Source organism: Lampetra planeri, chromosome 23, assembly GCF_965212315.1.
Source record: "Lampetra planeri chromosome 23, kcLamPlan1.2.h2, whole genome shotgun sequence".
Classification (NCBI taxonomy): domain Eukaryota; kingdom Metazoa; phylum Chordata; class Hyperoartia; order Petromyzontiformes; family Petromyzontidae; genus Lampetra; species Lampetra planeri.
This window is the reverse complement of record NC_136129.1, coordinates 1,559,741-1,578,143: the sequence shown is the minus strand read 5'-3', so window position 1 is coordinate 1,578,143 and position 18,403 is coordinate 1,559,741. Positions and strand designations below refer to the sequence as shown.

The following is an 18,403-nucleotide window of genomic DNA, read 5'->3' as shown; positions in this document are numbered from 1 at the left end:
AACACCGGTAGGAGAGGTGCTGAACCAGGTGAGGGAGGGAAGAGACGGAGAGGGGGGGAGAGAGAGACTGTGTGAGTGCGTGGCTGCGCCGCGACGTACGGGCGTGCTGGGATGAACATCGATCACAGGCGGCTGTGGGGCAGCGCTGGGGTTGACCGTCTCTTCTACCAGCTCGGCCAGCTCATAGATCTCTCCCAGCGAGGTCGAGTCATCGAAAAGCATTTCCTGCCAGACACAAGCGCAGGTAGATACGACGTGATAGTCACCGGGACGCGACGAGAAGCAGTCACAGGGACGCGACAGATAAAGACACGTCGAGACAGTTACAGACATGACGCGACACAGTTACAGACACGACAGTTACAGACACGTTGAGACAGTTACAGACATGACTCACACAGTTACAGAGACATGATGAGAAAGCCGCAGGGATGCAACGCGAAACATTTATAAAGACACAACGATACACAGCAATAGGGACGCGACAAGACAGTCACAGGGACATGACGAGTCACAGGAACGCAAGAAGACACAGTCAGAGACATAACGCGCCAGTCACAATTATGCAAGCAACGAGACAATTGCAAAAGACGTGACGAGACAATCACCGAGAGACAAGACGGGTACGACGCCTCGCAGTGACCATAACGTTACAGTGTGCGGGGACAGAGGCGCCGTGGTGACGAGGACGTACCGACTCGATGAACTGCAGCGCGTCGGCGAACTCGGAGATGGCCTTGAGCGGAGACAAGCCCTCCGCGCCGTCCACCAGCACCAGCTGGTTTGCGGCCTCCTCGTCCTCGGTCGTCGGCACCACCTCACCCACAGCCAGCTCGCTTTGCGGCTTTACCCCGACCATGGCCACCGGCGCGGGCAATGGTAGCTCCTCCAGCTGATGCTGCTGCGGCACCGGTAGTGGGCAAACCAAGGCCTCGGCGCACCGCTCGGACGCCACCGTCATGTCAGGCTTCGGCTCCGGCTGCTGAAAGAAGCTCTCTCAGTCAACGGAGGCGGCCAACGGTCATCTACGCCCACCCACTCAACAATTAATCCACGGGCGGCCCAGAGCAGAAATGGGCACCATGGTGGTCGTACCAACTTACTTGAGGCGGCTGATATATATACGGCTAACACGGGTGAATTTACAGCACTTGATAACACTGCCCATTCGATGTTATTGGCCACGTACAGAATTTGGAACCGATAAAAGTTCCGCCTCCTCGTGTGGCACCGACAAGTAAAACATCTGGACTGGGTTCGCAGGCCAAGTGGCTCAAGTCGACTAATCAACGACCTGGATGTTAAGAGCACACGTTGGGTAGTGACAGTTCTGCCGGTCCCTCTCAAAGAGAACAATGTATCATCTAGCACCGGTGGCATTTTATGTATTCATTAATTTACTTTTCCTCTGCACTCCCCAAGGAAGTAAAAACAAAACACTCGTCGTGTTTGTGTTGGTGCGCACTGCGCGTCTCACCTCGGTGTCCACTTCCATGCCATCAACTTGCTGGCTGGCAGTGGCACTTGTGTAAAGCACCAACGGGTATTGCTGCAAAGTGCACACGTGTGGGCAAGCCATGCGAAGAGCACCATGTGTTACACGACGTGTACCGCGTACAACGCACATGTGTACCGCGTGCACCGTGTATACTCTGCGTGCGTACCGTGTGCGCCGCATGTGTACCCCATGTACCATGCGTACTCCGTTTACCGTGCGTACTGCGTGCGCGTACTGCGTGTACCGCATGTGCATACCGCGTTTACACATGTGGCGCGTGTTCCGCGTTTACGTTCACCGCATGTGCCCGTACCGAGTGCGAGTCGCTGATCTGGATGCACTGCAGCGTGGAGCCGCTCCGCGAGGACGGGCACATCAGGACGAATGGCACGTGCGGTTGCGGTGCGGCTGCCAGGCCCGCGGGCACCGTGTTCTCCGTCGGGTAGCCCATCTTCTCCACCTTCCGCCTCATGGTCGAGTTCCAGTGGTTTTTGATGGCGTTGTCCGTCCTGAGCACAGAGCGACAGACACGGTTTCCGGCAGATGTGGCGTTTGTAAGGCTGGGTACGGCTGTACACGTGCAATACGCATCTTCGTGTGTTGTTAAATCAACGGGTGTTCCAGCCTGCACTCAATTTTTTTTATGTTGTGATGGGTTTGCTCATCATTTACAGTTTTTAATTGCCTCTAGGCAAGTGGTAAAGGGTCCCCATTTTGTACAAGTCCTCGAGATATATGGGGCTCCCAAAAGCACGTCGCGGAAGGCAATGTGGATGGCTCTCCTGTCCTAATGGTAACAAAACTGATGTACAGTTGAGACTTCATTTCAATGCTGCCTGTTGAAGAGCAAGTAAGCAGGTACATTTCTAAACACGCAACTCATAATAACACAAGTCTGCAGTATTCATACATCGTAAGCTTGATTAAACAGTTCTGTCTTGGCTGTTGGGATGGTGACATTTTCTGAGTTCTTTCATTTTCTGGCGTAAAATGACAAAATGGCCACAGGATCAGTTCTGGTTTTTTGCTTTGTGCATTCAATAATGCACATCTTAAACTAAACTATTCTATTAACCAGGTGAGGTCCACTGAGGTATGTGGCTCTTTTTCAGAAGCGACCAGGCCACAAATTATAGCTCAACGGAGTGGCTTATCACGTGGGAATTTATAGCCGCCAAATACTCTAAACGCACATGGATTCTAAATGTGGAGGGTAAAACCAGAGGACCCGGAGAAAAATCCACACGACCACGGGGAGAACATGCGAACTCCAAACATAGACGTCAGGGTTGGGATTGAACCCACGACCTCCTGCATACCAGGCGAGGAAGATAACATCTCACCACCGCAGCGTGTTGTTAAATACAAATCTGATGTTGTAAGCCACGCGCAGCCACCTTCGGCATCCAGCGTCCGAGTGCTGAAAATTCCCATCGAGTCCATCCCCCGAGGGTGAGCACACAGGTGTGTGCAAATTGTTGGTAGAAGAGGACACTGCCTCGACTTGCCAGATATTACATTTCAGCTTTCCTGGATTATATTCTCAGGTTTTTTCGGTAAAGTCACGTAGGTAAAACATTAAAAGTAATGAAAGTAAAATAAAACAAAACAAAAATAAAAATAAAATTCACGACGTTTCGGAGGCAACACAAGTCTCCGTCATCAGGTGGGACCGTCACAGCCAGATTAGCTGCATCAAGTGAAGCAATGATTCAAGATGTAATCCCTTATAAGCAAGTTGAAGGGGGGAGGAGAGGGGGGGGGGGGGAGTTCATCAGAATGTGGTAGCCAATGAATGGAACGTATCGGGAGGGAGGGGGGTGGGAGGGGGAGGGAGCCAACAAAACATTTGGCGACTATCACGTTACCATACATAGCAGGCGTGACCAAAAAGATCTCCAAAATTCTAAACAAACATAAGATCCAAGTCCGATTCAGCACAGTGCATAAAATCCGTGATCTGATTCCATCTGTGAAGGATGTCGTTCCTGACTTACAGTATCCTGGAGTCTACAAATTGAGTTGCATTTGTGGTGATTGCTACATTGGAGAAACAAAACGTCATGTTGCTGATCGTGTCCGCGAGCACAAGTCAGATCTGAAACACGGCAGAACTGATTCTTCGGCCGTTGCCGATCATTGCTACAACTCGGCGGGCTCTCATGAAATTGTCTTTTCCGAGACCAAGGTTCTCTGCAAGCCTCCTGGCTACCATCAAAGGTTTGTACACGAAGCCATACAAATATACAAACACAGACATAATTTCAACCGTGATGATGGGTACAAACTCAGTAATCACTGGAAAGATGTTATTAACCACGCAAAAAAGACTTAATTACACTTTTTGGACCATCTTATCTGACAGGCACTATTTTAATTTACTTCACCGAGTGTTAACATCCCCAGTTATTTTTAACAGTACTCTCTTCATTTTTCAGCCTGCATTGGTATAAACATGGGCATTTTCGTTCCTTTGTTCTATCATGTGTATCAGACCTCCCCTCCCCCCTCTCTGCCCATTGTGTTGGCGTGCGCAGCAGCCGCGTCCAAGCCGTCGCCAAATGTTTTGTTGGCTCCCTCCCCCTCCCACCCCCCTCCCTCCCGATACGTTCCATTCATTGGCTACCACATTCTGATGAACTCCCCCCCCCCTCTCCTCCCCCCTTCAACTTGCTTATAAGGGATTACATCTTGAATCATTGCTTCACTTGATGCAGCTAATCTGGCTGTGACGGTCCCACCTGATGACGGAGACTTGTGTTGCCTCCGAAACGTCGTGAATTTTATTTTTATTTTTGTTTTGTTTTATTTTACTTTCATTACTTTTAATGTTTTACCTACGTGACTTTACCGAAAAAAACCTGAGAATATGAATCATTGCAGTCACGAAAGCTTCAAATCTAGAATTTCCTGGATTATTTAATTTTCTTACAAATGTAATGAGATAGTGACATCTACTGGTTGGAAAAGGGAAGCACGGGTACAGGCACCATTATAAACATTATCCAATCCCCAAAGGGAGAGGTATCTAGGCCAAAGGTGAAGGGCAGGGCCGGCCGAGAAACTCCAAGAACGGCTAGAAAGTTTCACGAGAGGGCGTGGCCGGAGGCGGAGCCTAGCCGCGCCTGCGGCAATACAAGCGGAAGCGGACTCGGTGTGTGGAGTCTTGGGTCCGGACTGCGTCGCTGCTCGCCATCATCTCTCTCCGTCGTTCGGCCACGTGGTGGATCTCCTGCGGAGTTCCACCGCCCTCCCCGGCACGCCGTCAGCCAGCGGCGAGACCGGGAGCGGACGGGCGGAACCCGCCGTGTGATCAACCGTGTGTGTAGTCTGTAGAACGTAATAGATAAGTGTGTACTTGGAGAGGAAGCCGATAACGTTGGCCTGTGCTGTGACCGTACGTGGAATAAAGAAGAGCACCCTCTACACGACGTGTCGCGGAAGTCGCTCATTACACAAATTACAATTGTTACAAATGAAAGGCCATTGAGGCACACTGCCTCTTTGCAAGCAAGAACCTGAACAAAAATATTTTTTTTTGGGTATTTTGTATTTCTCCCCAACTTTATCCAGATCGTGCCGTCGGTATCGCCGCGTCACGAGAAAAAGAAGCGTTCATTCGGACCTCCCGCAGAGCAATGTGAGCAACCCTCGGTGTTATCAGAGAACGGCCCCGCAGAAGCGGATGATGCTGCAGAGCTATTTGTGCGATGGCAATAAGTGATGAACGGTGAGAGAAGAACGACGAGGCACGAATAAACGCCTTTGAAATGTAAGCACTCGGGTGGATATTACTACGCGTATCGTGGAATGAAAAGAAAACAAATGGATGGGTTCTAGAGAAAGCTGATGTTGAAAGAAAACTGTGAGAGGTGATAAAATCAAGAAAGCTAGCCTACTATGGTCATGTCACGAGAAACAAGGAACTTGTTTTGGAAAAGCGGATTGTGTAAGGCATGATACCCGGTTCGTGTGCGCGAGTTAGACAAAGGATGACACGGATAGATAACATCAAAGCATGGACAAGGCTCACGCTGGAACAGACAATGAGGATAGCAGAAGCCGGAAGTCGGTGGCCAAGGATTGCCCGTGCGGCCAACCCTCGGATCGAGGATGGCTGAATACAAGATAAGGTGAGAGGGAGGGAGGTTGGGATAAGGGTGAGGGGGCGGCATTAAGTGCGAGTTTCTGACCGGCCGGGCAGCAACTTGGCGATGAGAGCCCAGCGGTTGCCCAGGCTCTTGTGAGCTTCATAGATGATGCGGTCCTCCATCTCGGTCCACGATGACTTCTTCACCTTAGGGTTGAGGTGGTTGATCCAGCGCTCACGGCACTGCTTGCCGATGCGCCCTTTCAGCTGCTTGGCGACGAGGGCCCAGGACTTGGGGCCGTACTTGTGCACCAGCTCGATCACCTGCACACGCGGGGTGGGAGGGGGGGGGAGCACAGTGACAGAGCCGCGACGGCGGGACAAAGCATACTTGTTGGTTGGTCCCCGTCAGTTTAACCAGGAGATTAAATTAAATAAGAATATGTATTCATAGTGGAGGAATCCGATAAGCTCTTTTGCACAAATGTCCAATCTGGGCGGATCAGAACGTTACAACAACAAACATTACAAAAACACGACAGCAGTGTAAAGTATAGGAAAGGTGAACAAATTACTTTCAAAAATACGAATAAAACTAAACTACTTTATTTTTTTTCTTACTAGGTAAAGCCCACTAAACTATTAGCTTCTTTCAGGAGCGACCTGGCCACAAATGATAACTCAACGAAGCGGCTTATCACGTGAAAATGTATAGCAGCCAAATAACCTAAATAATCTAATCGCATTTGCGGACCCGTGTAGTTTCCCGCATCCGACAGGATCAGTGGCATTCGGAGTGATTTCCAATGCAAACGAAACGCGAAGCAAGGTGGCAAGGTGGCGCTGCCCAGCGGCACGGTGACCTCTCACCTTCTGATCTTCCTCCTTAGTCCACGGTCCCTTCACCAGCTCGGGGCTCAGTACCTTCTGCCAGCGGTTCAAGCACTGAGTGTCCGACCGGTTCTGACGGAAAGAGATAACACAACGCCGCAAAGGCCAGTCAGCGTAAAAGTACTCGTAGATATCGCTTGTGATTAAGCACGAAATAAATGCAAATCCTCATCCGAGACTTGTGTTCACTGCATGCCAGTTGTTAGCTACATCTACAAATCTAGCCCTTAACATCGATGGAGCTAAGCTAAATTAAATATCCAAATGTACTGCATTTCTTTGTTTTTATCACAGGCAACTACCCTGACATGAAAGCACAGTTGAAAGTGCATTATGAGACAGGTATATCACATTACATCAATTAAAAGTTTAAATTACACGACGCAATAAAAAGTATACCCATTCGTTACAACTGAAAAAAAAACCCATTACCCACCCCCTGAGCGAGTCAATAGGCCCCATAAGCCGACCATCCAATCGCGGTGTCAAGCTGACAGATAGACCCATGGGGATTTGCGCAAGACCGAAGGAAGTGAATCACACATACGTATATTAATGACATCGTTCGAAGCATTAAGAAAAGTAGGTTTTGGTAGGAAATGTCGCGTGAAGGAGCGATGGACGATGGTCAATAATAATAATAGTGGAGTTGAAGCCAAGGAATAGAACGTGACCAAGCGGACTTCCCCCAAGGAGATGGAGTGGCGAATTCAGCTCATGTGGAGGTGCTGGGTGGATCGTTGCATCCCAAGATTGTGATAGGTGGCAGCAACTTGGGGAGGCATTCACCCAGCAGTGGATTGATCATGGCTGACAATGTACGTATGCATATTGAACTTCTTTCGCACCGTACGTAGCCAACCGCGCTAAACGGAGGTGCACGGAAAGGAAAAGCAACAAAATATGAACCATAAGGGATAATGATGAGGAGCTATCCACATTGTCTCAGCAGGAATGGTTCATTGCTTGATCAGAACTGCGTGCATGTTGACTGATGAAGTTACTACGACAAAAATTTCTTCACTGCCGCTCTTCTTTGCCATGACCGCACACATATCGATATGAGCTCAGACTAACATACGACTTCTCGTCAAAGTGTTCTTCTCCAGATGTAAGCACATTTGCAATACGCAACCAATCCCTCATGGTTCAGTTCACAGTCCGGAGTAGACGATGTACCGGCATGTTGCTTGCGATCAACTTCCAGTCCTTCACTCCAAACCTTTCAACGATACTCTTCAGCTGGTCATCCTGAAAATGCAAAGCCGGACAAGGTTACATCTCTCACACACACACACAAAACTATCCCCTCTGTAGCCAACACAGAGAGGCACCCAGGAACGAGCCCACATTCTTCTTGCTCCGAGGCACAAGAGTTACCACTGCGCCCACCCTGCTGCCACCTACGAAGGGCGGCACATCGCACCAGGACCAGCTCAGAAAATCGGCACTAACATTGTGCCGGGGATCCAACTCAAGGTCACCGGGTGCATGAAACAAGACAAAGATCCTCCATACAGCCTGAACAAACTGTTGGGGCAAGTGCTGTTAGCGAGTAGCACCTATGAAGGCCGGCACGGCACCCGAGGGAGTGGGTGGCCAGCACCACAACCGGCCACCTTTGTCTCCCCAGTGGCGATGTTTACACACCGCACCACTTATTCATTTGCGGCCGAGGAAACCTAGGGGAGGCCCAAGACCAGTCAAGATATTCATCACTGCTGTTGGCTGTGAGCAGGAATCGAACTCGAATCACCAGGTTCGTAGCGCAGCACGCTAACCGCTACACTACCGCTTCTCAAATACATTGCACACACTAAGGGTCCAATGCAATTCCTTCACCTATAATCTCATCTCCTCCTAACCTGAAATGCATTACCGTGCAAGATTTAACCATTAATCACTTACTGTGCAAATAAAGCCAAGGACCAGATTGCCAGGAATGCACCCCCACATCTAGGTCTGGTGTCAGAAGGAAAGCAGCTTTGTGCCTGGCTATTGCCTCGAACGGGCGAGCACCACGCACACCAGGAAGTCATAGGTGGCGATAGGGGTACGGGGGAGGGGGCAGCAGAGGGTACCGCTGCAACAAAATACCGGCGGTCCTCGCTTTTACAACACAATCCATTCCTGGAAACGCCATCGTAAAACTGGACCCAATTTTCCTACAGACAGTAGATACAATAGACATCACGTGCCGATGTGATTTTTTTTCCTTTCATCAGCCGTTTATTTAATCGCTTTAAAGGAGTGAAAATCCATAAAAACCCTTAAAAATAACAAAAGCTCCATGCCAAGTCACATCCGAAACCAGACTGACTCTGTTCAAATGTGTTCAGTCATGTCAGAAGATGCATCGTAAATCAAGTTAATCGATCCATGGTGGCGTTATATAAACGTCGTGAATGTGGACCATCGTAAACCGGAGATTGCCTGTACACTGTTGTCCTGCACTTCTATGATTCCATTTCCCTGCTGCCGACCTTTACCACCCCGCAACTGAGCAGCGTGCTAAAGTCAAACACCCTCCCTGCTCCCGGTAGGCAAGGGGAAGCCCTCATCCAGTGGTAGATTGATAGAAGGCTGTAATGTTCACATGAAAAGTAAAAAAAAAGCTTGGGTGTGCAGTGCAGGGACACACCCGCACTGGACAATTATAATAAGTGCACATCCTTACAAAGAGCAGTCCAACTTGACACGACTGAGCTTTTGGCAGGAGCCAGCGTTTACAAAATCACATCAAGATGTTAAAAAAAATCGTGCATTAGCTCGCTCACCGCTCTAGAAGCGTATTAATGGCCCTTCGCTCACGACTGTGGCAAGGTCGTTAGCGATGGCTTCAAGGAAAGCAAAAGCACTTCTTGTTGTTGTGTACACGCACCCCAGAAGGGGGGGGGGTGATATGACTCGGCTTCTCGCCGTGCGTGGACCAAAAGTACAAGTCACAAGTATAAGAATGAATCGGGGGGATCGTGCACTCTGCAGTAGAGGTGGAGATCATACAAACTCCATACACTCACACACTCCACACTACAGGGGGAGATCATAAAAACTACACACAGAAAGGTGCCTGAGTCAGCAATCGAACCCAGGCCCTTCATGCTGTGAGACACAATTGTCACTTTGGCGTTACCCTGCTGAGGTGCTCGCTAGCACTCACCTCCTCCCTGGTCCAGCGAGGCTTGAAGCCGGAGCGGCGCGAGTGGCCAGGGTTCTGCTCCGACTGATCGCGCTCACTCTCGTCGCAGTCGTCATCATCGCTGCTGCGACACGCAAGCGGGTGCAATGTTAACCCTCCGTGCATCTCACTTGAGGTTGCGGGTGATAAATACTAACGAGTGGCAGCCAAAGGGAGAAAAGCACACCCGAAAGGATGACCGCTGTAGAGATGGAGCGATGTGATCAGTTCGTGAGCAGGCACGATATGGACCGTGGCATCACGAGACCGTTAAGTTGGTGACGGCGTAAGGAGGCCTTCATCCAGCAGTAGAGACCATGGTTGCGAATGATGACTGATGCGAGTAGTACCACAAGCATTCCTAGACCTCCAGTTGACAACTTTCCTTACAAGACATTATTATACGATTGCTTTAAAACCAAGTGTTACTCCAAGGGCCAACTTTCACAATGCGCATCGTAAGACGAGCGTTATATCACTCGCAATTTACCATGGCATATTTAAATTTTTACTCAGCAACAGTGGTCATTATGCACCTGACAATCTCTGCTGCAATGTGCAATGTAGAATGCATCTCTCGCTCACCTGCCATACTCCGATATCCCCGTGAAGCCCTGATGTAAGCTGCATGACAAACACACAAGCCATTGTAAGTTCTGACATTGCGACACATTTCAACAGTTTGCGAGTGTTGTTTTCAGCACGAATCCCCACACTCAAGTTCATCACCACCACGTAAGTGTGAGCTGGGAAACATACGAGGTAAGGAATATGAAATATGTAGGCATACAATGCAGACTTAACCTAACCTTTCAAATATAAAGGCGGTCACACTCTTTTACGACACAATGAGTTCCTGGAAATCCCGTCGTAAATCAGACCCTATTTTCCCAAAGTCATATGTAACAGGGTTTAAAAGGTGAAAATCCACAAAAACCCTTAAAATGAACAAAATTTCCAAGCAAAGTCACATCGGAAACCAGACTGACCCTGTTCAAATGCGTTCGGAGCCATGGTGGAAAAATGCGTCGTGACTCAAGTTTCTGAGTTGTTAATCGATCCCTTGTGGCGTTATATAAAAGTTGTAAATGTGGATCGTGGATATCGGACCATCGTAAACCGGACACGGCCTGCACATTGTTGTACTGCACTTTTACGATCCCAAATCCCTACTCCCAACCTTCACCACATTATCATCTTCAGCCATGAACAATTCTCTGCTGCATGAAGGCCTGCCCCTATCTCTAGTGGTCCTCCTGCGATACAGCACCTAGCACACGAGCTAATCTCCCATCTCATTGGTGGACATCCTCTTGGGCGCATTCCCTCTTTTGGCAAGCACTCGCTAACTATTCTGGCCCATGGGCGATCATCTCTTCGAAGTAGTTACAAGTCCTGCCGAAGCCCACCAAATTATGTAGGTATGAAATATGCGGGGATAAAATGTGCAATTAAAACCATGTAAATGTGTATGTTAAAAGTAAAATGTTTTTAAAAGAGGCTACTTGGGAAAACATGTATATTATTTGCACATCAGATTAGCACAGTTGGCAACGTACGTTGCGAAAGAAGTTCAACAACATTAACTATCATACCAAATTATGAATTGCTCATGCGCAAAAGAGGTCATGTTTCCTACAATGTGATTTTAGTAACGCGCAAATTCTTCGCAAAACAAAACAAAACAAATGAGAATGTGCCGGCCAATGCGGACATGGATGCTGCGGCGTTCACTGAGCTGTGAATCACCGTCAATGCTCGTCGTAACCCAGGGCGAGCGGCGACCATGTCGCGCGGGAAGCACACCGCCGCGGAACACAACAATGCGGACGATGACGGCATACACAATGCCTCAGTTCGCGTAATCTGCAGCTGATTGCGGTATTGTCGGAGCAAAACCACGCAGGCCACCATTGCGGTCAAGAATGAGCGATGGAGAGGGGGAATATAAAAGCAGCAGATGTGCACAACAGTTGTTGAAGGAAAGAATCCTCTGGCGGTCCGGTAATGGTGATGTAGAGCTCTCAAAGCAAAAATTTTCGTCCTTGAGATCCATCAACCATCTTGCATTTCTTGGGGTAAATACATCTGAGGCATGCAATGTGGGCCTCATTTCTCGCAATTCAGAAAGGCCGAGGCTCTTAAAAGAGCAGAATTTGCAGAGACTTTTTAAAAGCCTTCAACCGCTGCACTATCCACATTTTAAAAAGCCCTTAAAACTGAAATGCAGGCACAGAGATAAATAACAGCAGAGTGGATTGTTGCCCAGCGGTGCTGTTGAGAAATAAAGGTACTGGGTCATGGTTTAAAACATTATCAGTTGTCTTCATTTTCAACAAATATTTTTAGAACACCGCCCTTTGTTGCTGCAGCACTGGGGTAAACAACTTTTCTAATCCTAGCAGGGATAGCAATCCATCAATACGGAGGCAGCAGCATCATGGGAAGGTTGTTAAAAGTGTGGGTGACTTGTTCAATCCCAGCAGACCGCCGAATGAGCTACAAACACTGCCGAAAGTTTTGCATCGATGTGCATGCAACTGCTGTCAATCTCACCTCCACAAAGTGATCGCCGACTGTATCAGCTGCTGGCTGTGATTGTGAGGCTCAGAAGCCTCTGTCATTACAAAGTGGAAGTGAAAGATTCTGGTCAATTAAAAAAATAGAAGCTGTGTTTACGTGTCAGAGCCCAGACAAAAATAAATCATTAAGTGTTTTTTAAATACTCTTTGGTTCTTGCGGTACCAAAGAGTATGGTACTACGTGACTTTACCGAAAGAACCAAAGAGTATGGATTCCTGCAGTCACGAAAGCTTCAAATCAAGATTGTTTTTTAAATGTATAATTGCCCTTTGACTGTTCATCTGGAAAATGTCTTTCAGTGCCCATTGGTGTATAATGCCGTCTTCAAAGATGATGTACGCTTTCCCGTTCCGAGACGTGTGCAAATTGCAGGGTGAGTCTCGTTCACCGCTGAACCTCGGAACGGGAAAACGGTTAGCGTTGATTTTATTTAGAAACATAGTAAGCCGCTGTTTTTAAATACAGAGAAGTGTAGCAACACGACCATACTCGATAGCTGGTGCCAAACTGTGCCACACGCCCGGAATTGGAACGGAATTGGAAGAAAAACTGATGGCGTACATGTACGTCACCACATACGTCACGTATGTACATTTACATAATCACGTACATTCATCACGTATGTACACGTACGTCATCACGTACGTGTTGAGGTTTTGTTATGCGTGCTGTGCCAATGCCAATGCAGTAGTCGCATAGACATTTCCATACCTGTCAACCCCTTATCAGTGCCTACCTTATTAGACAAATTCAGACCTTATTGGTCACTCCATGCCCTTACAAATCTCAACATTCATCCTATGAAGTCCTATCATAAGGGAGAAACACAAAGAATGTTTTTTTTTAAATGGCTGCACGCCATATCCACCTGAAACTCAATTTCCCTGTAAAAGAATACGAGTAAATCGTATGGGTAGACAGGTACACATTTCTTTAAAAATAGAGAACGAATCTCAATGGCTGCAGCATTGTGCACCTTTATAATGCACATCCTTACAGTGCATTTGGCTCACAATGCCTAGTCAGTGCCTGCCCTACAGGTCTGCCAAGGACAAAAAAAAGAGATTCTTTGTTCCACATTGTTATGAAATTCTATTCTACCTGTTTTTATAAAGGCACTAGTTGATTCTCAGTTTCAGCAAAGGTGAGAACAATGCTTTGGTCCAAGTCAGCAGATATCATCAGGAAATTATTCCTTCATCTGCATGAGGAAATCAGTCGTCCCCTTGTCTATAGCTGGATGGGAGTCCTTTCAGAAGAGGCAACGATTCTATTATATTTTGGATTCATAAAGCGCCTTTCAGTAAGGTGCTTGACAATGCTTACCAACTCCGGTACAAAATGTCAAGCATTAACTAGCATTTAAGTTGACAACCCAGCTGTACAGATTTCAATTCACTGCACTGGCACGAACCAACTAACCCTCACGAAGCTCACACAACCCTGCGCCTTGAACCGCGATCACATCTTTCTCCAGACCAAAACGTTTCCAATAAGTCATTGGTAAAAAAAACTCCTTAAAAAAAGTTTGTTAAAAACAACGGTTTTATTTTAAAGTGCACTGAAAAGTTTAACTTTTTTTTTCCAGCCGTCACCAGGTGATCAGAATATTTTTGGACATGTGTAACTAAAACATAAAACCGTGGGGCACTCCTTTAATATTTGTATGCATAATGAGTTGCTTTGAAAAAGTGTAGTTTCATTCAAGTTAATTTGTGATCAAATGTATGTCAAAATTATTGTCACTCAGTAGTAGTAGAAGGGAAAATGTTTATAATTACGTAATTTAAGTTTGCCATGAAGTATAGAACATTTGCAAGTGTTTTGAGTATAATAAAAAATCCGTATTACTAGCTCTTTGTACTCGTATCCGTGTTGAAGTGTTTCTTTAAGAACAGTTGACTGAAAAGTGATGAAAAGTTTACCAAAACCCATAATTTGTTTCTCACGTTCCTATGTACCATCATGACATTGTTAATAGCAAATTGAGATAGCCACGCTATATTATTAGAAATGTTATAGTATTTTGTCATGCTATTGAGTAACATTTGTTGATAACTTTCTTTAGCAATTCTTGGTCATCGATGAAGATATAACACCGTGGGGCGCTCCTTTCACATCACTTATGTTTCAGTTACAAATGTCGAAAAATATTCTGATCAGCTGGTGACGGCTGTATTTTTATTTAACTTTTCAGTGCACTTTAGTATAAAACCGTTGTTTTAAAAAACTTTTTTTAAGGAGTTCATTTGATTATTTTTAGTCTTTATTTTAGCAATGAATTTTTCACGAGGAATATTGTTTGATAGCTTTTAAAAATACTTGCAAAAAATACTCAGTTTAAGGCTATGATGGTGAACCTGACACTTTTTAACAAGCTCATATAGCTCATAACTTCCGTCAGAGTTTTTTGCTGTGCACACTAGATAATTTTGATCGATTCCCTCAGGTATATTGAATGAGGGATGATCTTCTATCCACACCAGCATGTGTAGATGTGGACTTGCACGATTTTGGAACTCGATTCGCCAGCAGTAATCCTTCAATTGACCACCAAACACTTCATGATTATTTGTCAAGAATTTCATAAGTGTGTTCAATCGAATAATGAAGTGTCGAGTGACTATGACAGGATACTGTTCAATCAATCGTTGTGTGGCATATATATTGAGTTCATTTGGATCTTCATTGGGTCTTTCATCACCTATTAAGAGTGGCTTGCGCATATCAAGGCAATTCAAATTATTGCAACTGAATGTCGCGAAGTATGTTGGTGGCCCTATTGAACGAATTCGTCCGATCAATTCATTCAGCACTGTTTGCCAATATGCAGCTGATCCTCGAAGGTTGTTAAGGTAGAGGTGAAGATCTTCTAATCTAGCATCTTGTCCTTGAACACTTTTCACAAGGTGAGATATTAGATTGAATGCGATAATACTCGAACATTGATCATGCTTAGAAGAGGTAGTAGTTTCGTTGAAATCGTGTATCACTACGCAGAATTCTGAATTGAAATTAGTCCAATGGAGTGATTCTGACAGGTCTTACTTACTCTTTGGTTCTTTCGGTAAAGTCACATAGGTATAAAATAGATCACGATGTTTTGATTGTAACACAAGCAATCATTATCAGGTGGGAAAACCACAGCAAGAATTGTTTTTGCTGAAGTGGGAGGGGGTCTTACTTCTTTGAGTCCATTGATTAATTTTTGGAAGAGGTAGAACCATGCAAACTATTCAGCTTTTAATGAATGTGCTTCGTTCAGAATGTTGTTGGTTGTTTTTTTTCCTTGTTTCGTGAGTATTATCAGAGACTTCATATTCATCTTCCATATTTGGCTGATCACAATCTATCGAAGCCATGACTGATGTTTGTACAGGCATCGATTATTTGGTTGAAAGGAGTGAATTAATTGAATATTTAGTGCCGATGTTTATTCAGGTATAATTTCCACAAAACGTATTGGCAAACATCGCGTCGAATAAGGCTTGCACACAGATTATTCTTTGGTTGAAAGGAGCGAATTAATTAATTCTTTAATGGCGATGTTTATTCAGCCATGCATTGTGTCCGGATCTGTGTAGTGTGCAAAATTTGTTATTGCTTGGACAACAGGAAGTGGACCACATTTTGATTACAAGATTTTACCACGACAAACAAACGGAGGAATAAAGTGTAATAACTTTATTGCAAAAGTTTGCTTAACTCACCCTCGAGAAGGACGTAAATGTTGGGGTGCCTGCTCCCACATCAACGCTTACTAGCATTCATTTCAAACTTTATAAATTATTCTTCAATGTACAACTTTTGTTTGTGTGGAGCGAGAGTGGCCGAAACTCTCTTTGGGTCTTTCGGTAAAGTCACGTAGAAAGAAAATAAATTAAATAATAGAGTACGACGTTTCGATTGCGACACAAGCAACCATCATCAGGTAGAACTAAATGTGAGAGAGAGACGAAACACACAGACACACATTGACACACACAGACACATAAGCAGAGAGAGACAACACATCAAGTTTGCAGACGCGCCTGAGACACGTGGCGCCTGCTTCCTGGGCAAGCCGATTCCAGAGTTTAGAGACTGCGGCCTATTTCACGTATACAAATATATACTGAATAAGGCGTCCATACAAAATATGTATTATTGCTTTAAACGAGAGATTGAATAGCTAAATTGATGGCGATGTTGATACAAAATGCATTGCCTCTGGATCTGAGTGTGTGCAAAATTAGGGATTGATTGCACAACGGGAAGGGGACGAAATATAGATTTTGATTTGAAGCTTTCGTGACTGCAGCAATCCATACTCTTTGGTTCTTTCGGTAAAGTCGCCATGATTTCTTGCAAAAGGTTTATATTTGGCGTTTTAACATCTGAACACCCCCTCTGTTTGCCAGAAAAGGAAAAAACCTGCTCACAATTTACTTCCCGTATGTCTGAGGCGGGGGCGAGTAAGAAAGACCAAACGCGACGTCTGCGTTGGGTCCCTGCCACAGCAACTAGTGGAGGGAGGTTTTGACCACTCGACGAGTAAAACGTGAACATTTCCACCGCGGTAAAAAAGGGCACAACACAAAGTACACAACACAAAGTACATAATGTTACACAAGACAGTGTACACAATGTTACACAAGACGATGTACACAATGTTACACAAGACGGTGTACACACCAGCTTGACACGCGCACAATGACAGTTTTCGCCGTTACACAGCAGCAGCAGCGTCGTCACACAGCACTACATCGTCAGTGACACACACACAGGGCTACTCGCTATGAGTGTTACACTTGATCAGTGACACTCACAGGGCTACGCGTTATGAATGTTACACTTATCAGTGACACACACTCACAGGGCTACGCGTTATGAATGTTACACTTATCAGTGACACACACTCACAGGGCTACGCGTTATGAATGTTACACTTATCAGTGACACACACTCACAGGGCTACGCGTTATGAATGTTACACTTATCAGTGACACACACACAGGGCTACTCGTTATGAATGTTTCACTTGATCAGTGACACACACAGGGCTACGCGTTATGAGTGACACACACAGTGACACACACTCACAGGGCTACGCGTTATGAGTTACACACACAGTGACACACACTCACAGGGCTACGCGTAGTGAGTGTTACACTTTATCAGTGACACACTCACAGGGCTACGCGTTATGAGTGTTACACTTGATCAGTGACACAATAGCGGTGAAGAACTGATCCACATCGTAACACGGTGGGGCACACGCGGGTCCAGTGCGATACACTTTGGGGGAGGGATCGGTGATACCATATGGAAGTCAATAACAGCGACACCATTTAGAAGTCAATAACAGTGACACACAGAGAATACAATTACCAAGTGTATGACAAGACCTCCTTAAACGTAAAACATTGTACACATCCCATCATCCACAGCACCTTCTCGGGAGCGCATCATTCCCGCAGCGTTGGTTCATCAACACCGCACAAGCGAAACTCGCAGCGTCGTGGCGACGCACAACACAGCAGTAGCCACCACCTCCACCACCATCATCATCACCATCACCTCGTCCCCTCTCACCTCACTGCGCTCAGGAGCTGCGCCATCTCCCCTCCTCCTCCTCCACCTCGCTGCTGCTGCTTCACGGCCGCCTCCGCCGCGCCGCCTCCATTCCTCCTCGCGACTTTTTTGTTAACTCCCCGCCCCCCTCCACACACGCGACAGCAGTAGCGGCGGCGATATGATCCGAAGCTGCGCTAGACACGACGAGGCTGAGTAGTGGTGGTGTAGAAGTGTCACGCGTTGCGTGAGGGGAAGGCGGCGGCGGCGGCTTCGGGAGCCCCGCGGGAGCTGATGATGATGGGGGACGCCGCCCTGCACCGAATCTCGCGCCAACGGCCCCGTGGCGCGCAACGCGCATGCGCCGAGTGACGTCATTTCCGCTGGCGCGCGCGTTTCAGCATCCGGGGGAGCAAGGGGGGAGATGACGTCATCAGAAGACGGAGACTTGTGTTGCCTCCGAAACGTCGTGATTTAATTCATTAATTTTCATTTATTATTATTTTATTTCTATATATTTTATTTTTTATTATTTTTTTCATACGTGACATTACCGAAAAAAACTTAAGAGTATGATTCCAGAAGGAGGGAGGGAGGAGCACCCCCACCC

General features: G+C 46.5%; 1 protein-coding gene across 3 annotated transcripts in view; it reads right to left on the bottom strand.

The window, feature by feature from the left end:
- Positions 1 to 18,152, bottom strand: part of LOC144726211 (myb-related protein A-like) — a 32,469-nt gene extending 14,317 nt beyond the window's left edge. The window contains exons 1-10 of one of the 3 annotated variants that reach the window (XM_078604726.1): positions 17,815 to 18,152; positions 10,243 to 10,281; positions 9,640 to 9,742; positions 7,659 to 7,730; positions 6,459 to 6,551; positions 5,692 to 5,912; positions 1,812 to 2,007; positions 1,478 to 1,549; positions 695 to 982; positions 100 to 225 (exon numbers count right to left, since the gene is read on the bottom strand). In XM_078604726.1, the coding sequence (XP_078460852.1) occupies positions 100 to 225; positions 695 to 982; positions 1,478 to 1,549; positions 1,812 to 2,007; positions 5,692 to 5,912; positions 6,459 to 6,551; positions 7,659 to 7,730; positions 9,640 to 9,742; positions 10,243 to 10,281; positions 17,815 to 17,840 (1,236 nt within the window). In that variant the 5' untranslated portion in view covers positions 17,841 to 18,152. The remainder of the gene's footprint in view (positions 1 to 99; positions 226 to 694; positions 983 to 1,477; positions 1,550 to 1,811; positions 2,008 to 5,691; positions 5,913 to 6,458; positions 6,552 to 7,658; positions 7,731 to 9,639; positions 9,743 to 10,242; positions 10,282 to 17,814) is intronic. The other 2 variants (XM_078604727.1, XM_078604728.1) reach the window with 2 other exon arrangements.
- Between the last annotated feature and the right edge of the window lie 251 nt (positions 18,153 to 18,403).